This window comes from Haliotis rubra, unplaced genomic scaffold, assembly GCF_003918875.1.
Source record: "Haliotis rubra isolate DU_JTF1 unplaced genomic scaffold, ASM391887v1 Scf252, whole genome shotgun sequence".
Taxonomy (NCBI): domain Eukaryota; kingdom Metazoa; phylum Mollusca; class Gastropoda; order Lepetellida; family Haliotidae; genus Haliotis; species Haliotis rubra.
The window spans coordinates 921,441-934,297 of NW_025766581.1; the positions used below are offsets into that span (position 1 = coordinate 921,441).

General features: G+C 42.2%; 1 protein-coding gene across 1 annotated transcript in view; it reads right to left on the reverse strand.

Annotated features, from left to right (window-relative positions):
- Positions 1–12,857, reverse strand: part of LOC124279576 (calcium-dependent protein kinase C-like) — a 154,642-nt gene that overhangs the window by 52,455 nt on the left and 89,330 nt on the right. The window contains 1 exon segment of the mRNA XM_046715415.1: positions 5,433–5,541. Coding sequence (XP_046571371.1) covers positions 5,433–5,541 — 109 coding nt within the window.

The window sequence follows — 12,857 nt, forward strand, 5'->3', positions numbered from 1 at the left end:
CTTGGAAGGCGGACTACGTCCCCACGCCTCTCCACCACTCTAAGCGGAACACCAGGCGGGGCGAGGGTCGACCAACAGCAGTAGACTGGCTAATTAATTAGGCTCATAGTTTTAGTTAAAAAAATCTCCGGTGTTGCAGCCATGGCTGATAAAATATCCAATCTCCATGCCCAGGCACCCGAGATTAGCAAACGATGAATGCTTTAGTTGAGATCAATCCTAATTGGAATTATCACCTTTTTGTTTGTGTGTTAACAGAATAAACACAAGCAGGTGTGATGACACCTCCAGACCAACGTATAGTCTCTGAAAATATATAGTTTTGATAAAAAAGTTCAAATACTTTCAAATTGAAAAGGAGCTTTTGGAAAATGTAGACTTACATTATCTGGGGCTAAAACCTTACTTTAATGGATGGGAAGCAGGAAAACAATATGGTTGCTTGACTGTGAGACAGACTAGTGCTGCAGCGTTCACGTTCTGGCTCCATCAAGGACTTCCAGAGATGATGATAGGTGAGCATCTCATCTGGGAACAAATCACCTGACAGGATACACCATAGAAAACCCACTAACACTGAAATGACCTTTTTTTTCTAAATCTGAATTCAGTTCTGTGAATAGAATCATATCAAGTCAACTACTCTGTGAATAGAATTTGATCATACAATTGCAAGAATAAAACAACTGTGATTAGGATTTTCCAAAGAGTTAATGACATTCTTTATACTCAGGTTTCAAATGTGTGTAGGAGGGATATTCTATATCATACAAATTATCATCACATGCCTATATCCAGTAGATTCAACCATATACCTGGATCATAGGACAATAATTACAATTACCTCCACAAAATAATACCACACCATACAAGGCAATACTCAGTTTCCAGATCCACCAATCAACTAAACAGAAGAGTGAAAAAATATAAACTCTGACTACATTGTATTTCTTTCTCTTCTACTGATAAAAACCAAAATAGAAAAGAGGAAAGAATATTTTCTACCAAGACTTTAGATGCCACTCTTTTATGTTAAATATGACTGACTGACTGGAAATATGACTGACTGACTGACTGAGGGATTGAACCGTTTTGGACGAGCCAAAGCTTTAACCACTAGGCTACCCCAATATTCCATGTTAATATGAGTGAGCATGGGACACCAGAAATGGGCTTCATACATTGTACCCATGTGGGGAATCGAACCTGGGTCTACAGCGTGATGAACGAATGCCTTAACTAATGAGGCTACCTCACCGCTACCCCTAATTCTTATTAAAAATCTTAAATATGTATCCATTTCGCTAGCTGCTAGATCATTCATCACTTGGACATACCACAAACACATTCCCCATGTCAGCCTGCCATCACAATGATGATTATACTCTTTAAGATTTTTTAAAAGTTTTGGCATACACATTCCATATAAGAAAGACCACTGACATTTTCAGATTAAAGGGATTCGATTCCCAAATAAACATGAACTGAACCAACATGTTGCCATGTTCTAAAACAGTTTCTTAAAAAACCAAATCATCTCTTGCGAAGTGGAATAACAGACATTTACCTCACAAATCCTATTTTGAACAAGCCTACTACAAAACTTGATTACTTCCCACTGGTGAAACTTTCGATTAGCTATGCAATGATTGCCAAAACTCCACATTAAACACTCATGACTCGACATACCCGTAGTGACCGGATTGTAACGTCAGAGTAAACATATCCTAAAATGTTTCTTAATTCTAAAAACAGAAATATCCAAAATCCAAATCGTCAAATGAGTTGTGGGCTTGAAGCAGAACTCAGAACACCCAACATCGGGGTAAAAGAAAGTTAAATAAACTTTAAACAACGTAAATTTTTTAATTTTTTTTTCAAAAAGTCAAACAAGTTTAAGATCACCATGAATATAATCAAGTGGAAATGGCTTATACGAGGCAGCTTCCTGTACTCCCTGACTAGCTATTGAACAAAATGGGCTACAAGAGCTGAGTATCTAATGGACATCTCATGTCAAAGGGCCGCATCTTCAGCTGCATTTCCCCCGGTTACTACACCGCCTTGTCCCAGTCACTGTTGCATTGATAGCTAGTCATAAGGAAACTGTTATCACGTAAGCAACTTATTGTCCAAGCTAAGCCGCCAGGGATTTGTGCAAATAATCTTGGCAAATGTCAAGTAGTCTCTTCTTAGTTGACAATTTTCCATCACATGTGCAGCCTGAGAAGGTTTACTAACATATTTCCAGGATCATTATCATCGTCTTTCCTGCGCCACACATATTTAGGATGGTGGAGCATGTGATAGAATGGGGACGTGCATATGATGAAGGGATTAGTTGTCAGGAGAGTAGTTTCCTGCCAGACGGCGAGGGATCTACTACCTTGTTATTAATGGAGTGAAGACACATATCATAAGTGCAGTCTCCGACAAACAATGTCAGTGAGATCTCCTGACCATCGTATTGATCCAAGACCTTATTTACCTCCTGTGTGGAATCTCTAATGAAACATTATCTATTCCACAAACCATTTAGACGCTTCATCAAGAGAAGCCTTTTTCTCTGGTATCTACCTATCTATCAATCCATCCATCCGTCAGTCCGTCCATCCGTCCGTCCATCCATCCATCCATCCATCCGTCCATCCATCCATCCATCCGTCCGTCCATCCATCCATCCATCCATCCTTTATTCTACCAGCCACTTCACAAACCAATACCCACACATTACCATACCATCCAGTTTCGACCTTTTTGAGGACTTCCTTTAACCGTCTGGTCAAGCCTCCATCCAGTCCTATTTGGTCAAATATTCACTTTGTCCCATCAACCCTCAATTTACATCAAGTGACAGATACATACTACTGCTACTAAACAAGTTGACGAATGTAAAAAATTTGAAAGCTGTCTGTTGCAATGTTTCATGGCAGAGTCACGTTAGCCAATTGAAAAAGTTGAATGTTCTTAACTTCCTTTGAGCAGTATATTCACAGCCACTGAGACTGTTGTAAGAATACACACTTGTGCAGTGCAAAACGGCCTACATTCACACCCAATTGCCACAAACAAGGCCTTTTCAGGAAACCATCATTCTAGTAAACGCCTCTTATCCGCCTCTTATCCATGGCCTTGTTAAGTATGCATGAACCTTCCTATGTAGAGTTGGGCAGATACAGAGATCCCACTGCCTGGAACCTACTAATTTACATGGCAAATGTACAAGTTTAAGACAGACCCTCAGACAGCATATATCCACATCACATGCTGCTGGAGGTGGTGAGCTGTCAGCATCCTAATATACACTGTCCATTTAGTTCTGTCTCTGGGAGCTGAACCAACACTGCATGTCCTATGGGACTGAAGTAAGCATCTTACACACTGTCAAGCTGTCGACCTGTCCTTGAGGGAAGTGATCAAACTCTGATGGTGGATTTGGGAAGAGAGTATTCAAAGCTGGTGTACAAGGTGTTGAAATTCTAGCATACATCTTCATTTTCAGGAGTTTTGATGTTTAGATACAAGGTCTTGTTAGCCTTGACAATAGATGATTGTAACTGTGAGAACTTCTGTGAGTGAGTGAGTGCATGAGTGAGTGAGTGCCTGCATGAGTGAGTGTATGCTGTATCTAGCAATAAGTCAGCTGTATCAGTTGGGTCTCCACAACACTAACACTCACCGAGTGAGTGAGTGAGTGAGTGAGTGTATGCTGTATCTAGCAATAAGTCAGCTGTATCAGTTGGGGTCTCCACAACACTAACACTCACCGAGTGAGTGAGTGAGTGAGTGTATGCTGTATCTAACAATAAGTCAGCTGTATCAGTTGGGGTCTCCACAACACTAACACTCACCGAGTGAGTGAGTGAGTGAGTGCATGAGTGAGTGTATGCTGTATCTAGCAATAAGTCAGCTGCATCAGTTGGGGTCTCCACAACACTCAACGAGTGAGTGAGTGAGTGCATGAGTGAGTGCATGCTGTATCTAGCAATAAGTCAGCTGCATCAGTTCGGGTCTCCACAACACTAACACTCACCGAGTGAGTGAGAGAGTGAGTGAGTGCATGAGTGAGTGTATGCTGTATCTAGCAATAAGTCAGCTGCATCAGTTGGGGTCTCCACAACACTAACACTCACCGAGTGAGTGAGTGAGTGAGTGAGTGAGTGCATGAGTGAGTGCATGCTGTATCTAGCAACAAGTCAGCTGCATCAGTTGGGGTCTCCACAACACCAACACTCACCGAGTGAGTGAGTGAGTGAGTGAGTGAGTGAGTGAGTGAGTGAGTGAGTGAGTGAGTGAGTGAGTATGCTGTATCTAGCAATAAGTCAGCTGCATCAGTTGGGGTCTCCACAACACTAACACTCACCGAGTGAGTGAGTGAGTGCATGAGTGAGTGTATGCTGTATCTAGCAATAAGTCAGCTGTATCAGTTGGGTCTCCACAACACTAACACTCACCAAGTGAGTGAGAGAGTGAGTGAGTGAGTGCATGAGTGAGTGTATGCTGTATCTAGCAATAAGTCAGCTGCATCAGTTGGGGTCTCCACAACACTAACACTCACCGAGTGAGTGAGTGAGTGCATGAGTGAGTGTATGCTGTATCTAGCAATAAGTCAGCTGCATCAGTTGGGGTCTCCACAACACTAACACTCACCGAGTGAGTGAGTGAGTGAGTGCATGAGTGAGTGTATGCTGTATCTAGCAATAAGTCAGCTGTATCAGTTGGGTGTCCACAACACTAACACTCACCGAGTGAGTGAGTGAGTGAGTGAGTGCATGAGTGAGTGTATGCTGTATCTAGCAATAAGTCAGCTGCATCAGTTGGGTCTCCACAACACTAACACTCACCGAGTGAGTGAGTGAGTGAGTGCATGAGTGCATGAGTGAGTGCATGCTGTATCTAGCAATAAGTCAGCTGTATCAGTTGGGTCTCCACAACACTAACACTCACCGAGTGAGTGAGTGAGTGAGTGAGTGAGTGAGTGAGTGAGTGAGTGAGTGCATGAGTGAGTGTATGCTGTATCTAGCAATAAGTCAGCTGTATCAGTTGGGTCTCCACAACACTAACACTCACCGAGTGAGTGAGTGAGTGAGTGAGTGAGTGAGTGAGTGCATGAGTGAGTGTATGCTGTATCTAGCAATAAGTCAGCTGTATCAGTTGGGTCTCCACAATACTAACACTCACTGAGTGAGTGAGTGAGTGAGTGTATGCTGTATCTAGCAATAAGTCAGCTGTATCAGTTGGGTCTCCACAACACTAACACTCACCGAGTGAGTGAGTGAGTGAGTGAGTGAGTGTATGAGTGCATGCTGTATCAGTTGGGGTCTCCACAACAATAACACTCACCGAGTGAGTGAGTGAGTGCATGAGTGAGTGCATGAGTGAGTGAGTGAGTGAGGTTGCTGTATCGGGGCCACCACAACACTGCCACTCACCGTCACACTTAAGGCCTTGATGTAGGAGTCCATACAGTAGAGAGCCACAGTGGTCACAGAAGGTTGGACTGCCATAGGTGTGGACCTTGAACTTGTGCAAGTTTGTAGCCTGCAATACAGAAGACACGACATTAATATACCATCAAAAACGCATCATTATCAAACACAAATTGAATTCTCTCACCTCAGCAAATGTGAAAATGCCAATAGATCTATTGCACAATGTTCAGCTTGTCACATGGCTTGACATGATTCAAGCCCTGATAGGCTGTAAGTAGACTAACATCATAGCATCTATCAGAAGGAAGAACAGTTCCTAACTCATATCATAGTATAATATAAACCAGCCCACAGACTTTCTTTACTTTCAGACCTCCCACATATTCTAGACCAATATATTTGTTTTGGGGCCTGCATGACAGACGTCGCTGTGAGGTGAAGGCACTTGTTTTCCCAAGGTATTTCAACAAAGACAAACATACAGAAATTTGCTGAATATAATGATGGTGATGTACCTTCTTGTCAAAGAGTTGATGTAATGAGTGCAAGAAGCAAGTCCAATCCAACTTCATAGAAAGGTCAACAGCACTTTCTATGTCAACCTCAATTCATAAAACAGTTATATTTTTACCCAGGGTTAACCATTCCCTCCACCTCCCACATGCAAAGTTATCTTCCCCCAGCCCATCCACGGCACGATCCAGTCCATCCATTATGAAGTTGTTTTCCCAGTCACAATGACCCCATTAGAACACTCACAATGAATACCATCATGATATATATGTTTCCGTAGCAGATTAAACAACAGTAAATCCTTGCAAATGGCCATTTCAGTATTGCTTGGTCAGCACAACCTTCTAACAACTGCTGCAATGGTATTATCTTAACACTCTGGGTTATCCAAACACCTACTTAAACCACTACAGTTATGTTACAAACTTCTTGTACTTCATGTCTTTCTGACAGCATAACTTTCACAGAACCCAACAGTACAAAAGTCATGGCAATGAAAACAGTTAAAATGTTGTCCGATCAGCTTATATTTTCTTCCATATTCTACTGATGAAAGAGGTACAAAAAGAATCATTTTTGCAACTCCGTCTTTGAAATTCCTTTGATGTGAAATGTTACGTCTGTGCTAATGACAAAGCCACATGTGACATTCTGGCAACAGTGGCTGTGAATGAGAACAGCATGCACGTAGTGGTGCATGAGGACACTGGTAAACACAGGTTAACCTGCCACTAGTGCACATTCATGGCGGCAAGCTATGAGCTTATTGTGGTATATTTGGAACCATGTGTATTTCTTTACTCTGTGCAGGGGTGGAAATAACTTTAAAATTGCTAGTGTACTCTGGTACAGTGGCACATGTAAAATCACTTGCCCTGATAAATTTTCCACTATACCGGACGATTTTCTTGTTCATTTTATAAATAAACAACATAATTAACATTGGAAAGTCAACTGGACAACGGTACAGCGTGATATACAAATTTGCTTGCCCGACAGAAAAACACACTGGACTGGGGCGTCGGGCAATGGGTTATTTCCATCCCTGCTGTGTATGGGCTGGTGGCCTTGAAATACAAATAGGAACCTACACTTGATCTTTTTTTTTAAGTTTGTACACATTCTTGTTTCAGACTGCAGTTAGCAATATTCCAGTGGTCTGTAAATAACTGGGGTGGTGGGGTAGCCTAGTGGTTAAAGCATTTGCTTTTCATGCCGAAGAGCCGGGTTTCGATTCCCCACATGGGTACAATGTGTGAAGCCCATTTCTGGTGTCCCCCGCCATGGTATTGCTGGAATATTGCTAAAAGCGGCGTAAAACTAAACTCACTCACTCACTGTAAATAACTGTGTCTGAGCCAGACAATGCAGTGATTGACTCACTGAGCATCATACTATGCGCTTGTGATACAATGATGTGCAACAAGTCATCTTGTCCGATCACCAGATACCATTTATCACCTGTTGCACTGGTAAATGGGCTTGCTGAAGACAAGTTCTAACCCAATCTTCATGTGGTACACACACTTTTAAATGCTGACTGAAGTTATAGGGTAGCTAGCCAACAAAGTTGATACTTATAAGTCTTTTTGGACATTTTAGGAACCAATCTCCAAGAGTCTTCAAACTACCTATTCCGTAATACTGGTACAAAGTTGAAAAAAGCAATAATAAGCATTGCCTCACTTAAAACTTGCCCACTATGATCATCTGGAAAAACATCTCTAAAAATATGAAGATAAAAAAGATGCTATTTTCTTCCACAAACTGTCAATCATGTGAATCAAGCACACACCGACCAGAAATCATTCTTATCTTGACTCCCAATAATATGCAACACAAACAAAACTTGATGAGGTTTCCATGCAGACAACTAAATATAAATCATTTGGAGAGACAGCTAACTCTACTCCTTAATAACCAGGTTCCTCCTTTCTGTCATTAGTCCAGGCGAGAAAAGCTCTCCTAAAATATTCATAGCTTATGACAAGCCAGAGCAATTAAATTCCCAACATGGATGGGCATTAACTGCTGAAGATCTAACTTGGGCAGAACCAGTCTGGCCAGGATACGTCAGAGATATTAATTTCAACTCAACTCAGACAACTTCCTGGCAGGATTCTCAGACAGTTGAGTGTCAAGCAGTAAGCAAAGGAAATAGTTCTACAATATTACATAATAGAGGTGAAGAGCTTACACATTGTTGGAGCTAGACAGTGATGTTGTGATTGTACCTTGTATTACTCATCCTCTGTAGGTGCCTCCCAGGTCTTACAAAACAGCTTATTGTTTTCTGGGATACAGATGGTCTTTGTGATTGTGAGTGACTGCTAATACTCTTATCACAGATTTTTGGTGACCCATTAATTTCCCAATTTTTTGGGCAATCTATGCCAAAATTAGTCAGTGGCATTGATGTTATACAGTGTTGCAGAAAGCAAGAATACAGCTTGAGCCTCTCAAAGATCTGTGCCAGGCAGAGCTTCAGCCTGTTAGAGATCTGTACAAGGTAGACTAGTGGTTGACAGCGTGAGCACCTATTGAACTAACTACACACTATCAGCAAGCTGTCCTCATCAGATGGTGCTTACCACAAACATGGGAGTGCTGCAAGGTGGTCTGTTCTCACCACAAAGACTAATGTTGAAGGGGAAGTGATGGATGGATGGGTGGATGGATGGGAGGGTGGATGGATGGATGGGTGGATGGATGGATGGAGGGGGGGTGGATGGATGGGTGGATGGATGGATGGGAGGGTGGATGGATGGATCGGAGGGTGGATGGATGGATCGATGGGTGCATGGATGGATGGATGGGCGGATGATGGATGGATGGATGGATTGATGGATGGATGGATGGATGGATGGATGGATGGATGGTTAGATGGATGGATGGATGGATGGATGGATGGGTGGATTGATGGATGGATGGGTGGATTGATGGATGGATGGGCAGATGGATGGATGGGTGGATGGATGCATGGTGGATGGATGGGTGGGTGGATGCATGGTGGATGGATGGGTGGGTGGATTGATGGGTGGATTGATGGATGGATGGGCAGATGGATGGATGCATGGTGGATGGATGGATGGGGACACCAGAAATAGGCTTCATACATTGTACCCATGTGGGGAATCGAACCCAGGCCTTCAGCGTGATGAGCCAATGCTTTAACCACTAGGCTACCCCACCGCCCAGTCTGTTGGATATAGTATCAGTGGTTATCTGCCAATGGCATCTGTGGTTAGCTTCGAATATCATTTTATATCTATTTTCCAGATTTAGTTGAGCTAAGGGATGCAACAAGAACATAACTTGAGAACACCACATGTATTTCTCATCAAACTGTACGCATGAATGACTTGACAGGAAGTGAAACAAACATGCCCTTAATATACCTGGTATTCCTGTGGCATGAAGTTTATGGCTTTCAGTACACGGCCATTATAATGGCAATGAATTTTATCTTGCACGCAAAACAAAGCTCAATAAATCATGTTCAAGTTTCAGGTTATTCCCATGAGCTGAAGTAGTGTAGCGTATGTATAAAACTTGACAGTGAAATCAACCACAAACAATTGTCCTGTCATCCAGTCCAGCAGCTGTCAGAGTGGTCTACAGCATCCGGGATTGAAATACACAATGCAAATATCATCCAGTTCTATTATATGGTCTCTGCTGAGGTACACAAGTCGGGAACAACAATAATGGAATCTTGGCATGGTGATGCTCCATTTATCATTATCCAGTGTAACGTGATCTTGCACCTACCAACTGTAAACACAATGTCTCTGTATTCTAGCACACTGTATGGCTACACAAATCAGTTGAAATGAATGTCAGGGACTTTGTATTCTATACATTCCTCATTCCAAATCGGTTTTATTCATTGTTTATTCATCTATCTAATCGGAACTTCTTGTAATTATCTATCAATCTGGACACTCACACATTCATCTTGTACCATGCTTTATCCATCCAGCCACCTATACACACATCCCATGCCAACTGTTATCCATCCAGCTGCTCACAAACTAATCCACTGCATGCCTGTCTATCTGTCTGTGTGTCTGTCCATTAACAAGACAATCCAGTCAATTCACAAACTGATCCAGTGCAAGCCTGTCCACCTATCTAGCAACCCAGACATTCATACACCACCTAGTTCCACGCTTTTTGTCCACTTCCTTTATCCATCTGGTCAAGCGTCCACCATGTCCTTTTTGGTCAGGGGCGGTGGGGTAGCTTAGTGGGTAAAGCGTTCGCTCGTCATGCCGAAGACCCGGGTTCTATTCCCCACATGGATACAATGTCTGAAGCCCATTTCTGGGGTCCCCCACTGTGATATTGCTGAAATATTGCTAAAGCAGTGTAAAACCGAACTCACTCACTCACTCCAATTTGGTCAAGCATTCACGTTCCTCCAATTTACATTAAAAAAAGAAGACATTTTTTCAAAACCTTGATACATCCTATACATTTTACCTTTTAATCATAGGTATACAATGAATTTGTGTATCTGCTTGCAGAATCCTGAAACGAGCGAGCCTGCTGAAATGTATCTGCCTTGCTGCACACTAATATAATTCACATAGCCATGCTCTTAGCAGCTATTGTTAACACTTGGATTGACAAACTGAAGATCAAGCTCTCAACGGGGACAATGAAACTGAAAAGATCAATACTGTTTATGAACACATACAGAGTTCAAGATGATGTTATCTCGCTGAGAAATTATCTCAGGTACATAAATACACTTACTGTCGTAATGATATTTTTTTAAAACCTCAACAAAAGCAAAAACAAACAAAGACCCCATAAAATTTTGCAAAGAGACACGAGAAACAAGTCAGAATAAATGAACCTGACAGCACAATTACTGGGAAGGAGAGCATGCACTTCTCTTGGTTTATCTCATACATACCCGTGACAACGTTGCGATATCCAGGGATGTGTGTTAAACTGAGACTTCGTTAGCGCCACTTTGTTAGCACCACTTTGACCAGTATTCCAGTTATGTCAGGGTGTGACAGCTGTATGAGCGATGAAAGCCCAAAGTGATGCAGGTGATCACTTCAGCGGAAACCCGTGAACACAAGCTGACAAAGCCAGAAACATAATCAGGGCCAACTGGGATTCGATCCTTCGATCATGGGTTTCCAGTGTGTTCCTGGCTATTGAACTCTACATAGCGATGGATGGTCAGGTAGCCTAGAAGTTCAAGTATTCACTCGTCATGAGTCCACTTGGGTTTGAACCCAGACTCTCACACTGAGGCAGCCTATCGTCAACACACAAAGTCAGCGATCAGAGAACTGGTAGTCTAGATCACATACTTAGAGCAACCCTCTGACAAATGTAAATTGGCATGGCTCCCATGGCCGATACTTGTCATAACAGGCGACTAGAAAGATCAGGTGGTCAAGCTCGCTGACTTGGCTGACACATGTGTTTGTATCCCAATTGCGTAGAATGATGCTCATGCTGTTGATCACTGGACTGTCTGGTCCAGACTCGATTATTTACAGACCACCACCACATAGCTGGAATATTGCTGAGTGTGGTGTTAAACAACAAACCAACCAACCCATGGCCGAAAGCTATGAGTACACAATGTCATTTACTGACTGACTGAGTTTGGTTTTACGCCGCTTTAAGCAATATTCCAGCAACATCACGGCAGGGGACACCAGAAATGGGCTTCACACATTGTACCCATGTGGGGATTCGAACCCGGGTCCTCGGTGTGACGAGCCAACGCTTTAACCACTAGGCTGCCCCACCGCCCTCAATGTCATTTAGAAAGTTTTCAAATGTAACATAGATTTAATTTAAGATTAAACTTTCTCAGTAAAATACATATTCTTGTATTTTGTTTTACAGATATGTCCAATCCAATACACAAGTGAAACACTTTCTCACTGTATTTATGAAAGAATATTCACATATATATATACATTTCTTAAACTTTTGCACATTATCATATAACCATATGGTATTTACACACCTGACAAATTCCTACATATGTAGGCACTGGAACAAAATCTTGCAGTTTGAAGGACACCCCAAACCAAACACATATGCCATTCTTTTCTAGAACGGGCACACCTAACAGGCACAAATGACTTAAATTTACATCTGTCCACAAGACCTACCTGTAATTTCATCCCAAGTACCATAAACTCTCATTGTCGGTCAGCTGAACCCGAGATCTCCCAAACTTGCTGACAGTGCAAAACAATGTGATCAGAAAGTTATCAAGAGAACAATACATTTCCTACCACGGAATCAACACCTGATAATTAGCACCGTGCATCATTTTGTTGCAATTTAATTTACAGAAAACAGAGACGTCAATCCCGTGCAGACCTGGAAGTAATTTCATTAAAGCAGCAACATCAGGAGATAGATGCAGCATTGTCAGACCGGTTCCAAGCAAAGGGATGCAATCCATCACGAAACTACCTCCTGCAAGTAGTTCAAAGTGGGAATGGACACCACCAAATCATGCTGTCTGTAGCAATTATAGTGCATGCGCGTTTTACTCTCAGTTCTTCCCCGGCTATTGATGCAATTCAATTTCAATAAAGCCTATGTGGCATTTGTGTATTGACATGATCTGCTATTAGACAACCATGTACCGGAATATCCATCAGTTGCTGCTGGGTGACAAGGGGGATTTACAACCACTTTGGTTGCAAAGAATACATTTCAGCTTCGAATTGTCATAATGGGAGAGTGGGCCTCAGTCTAATCCTCTGACATTTTTTTCATTTCATTTGTGCTTTTTCGTTCAAATACAGATCAAAGCTTTAAACATTTTTAAACAGGATTGCCACGTTGCAGGAATAGGCTTCTCGCACTCACCCATCTTACGTGACAGGCACCAAAACCTTTATTATCACTGTGGGA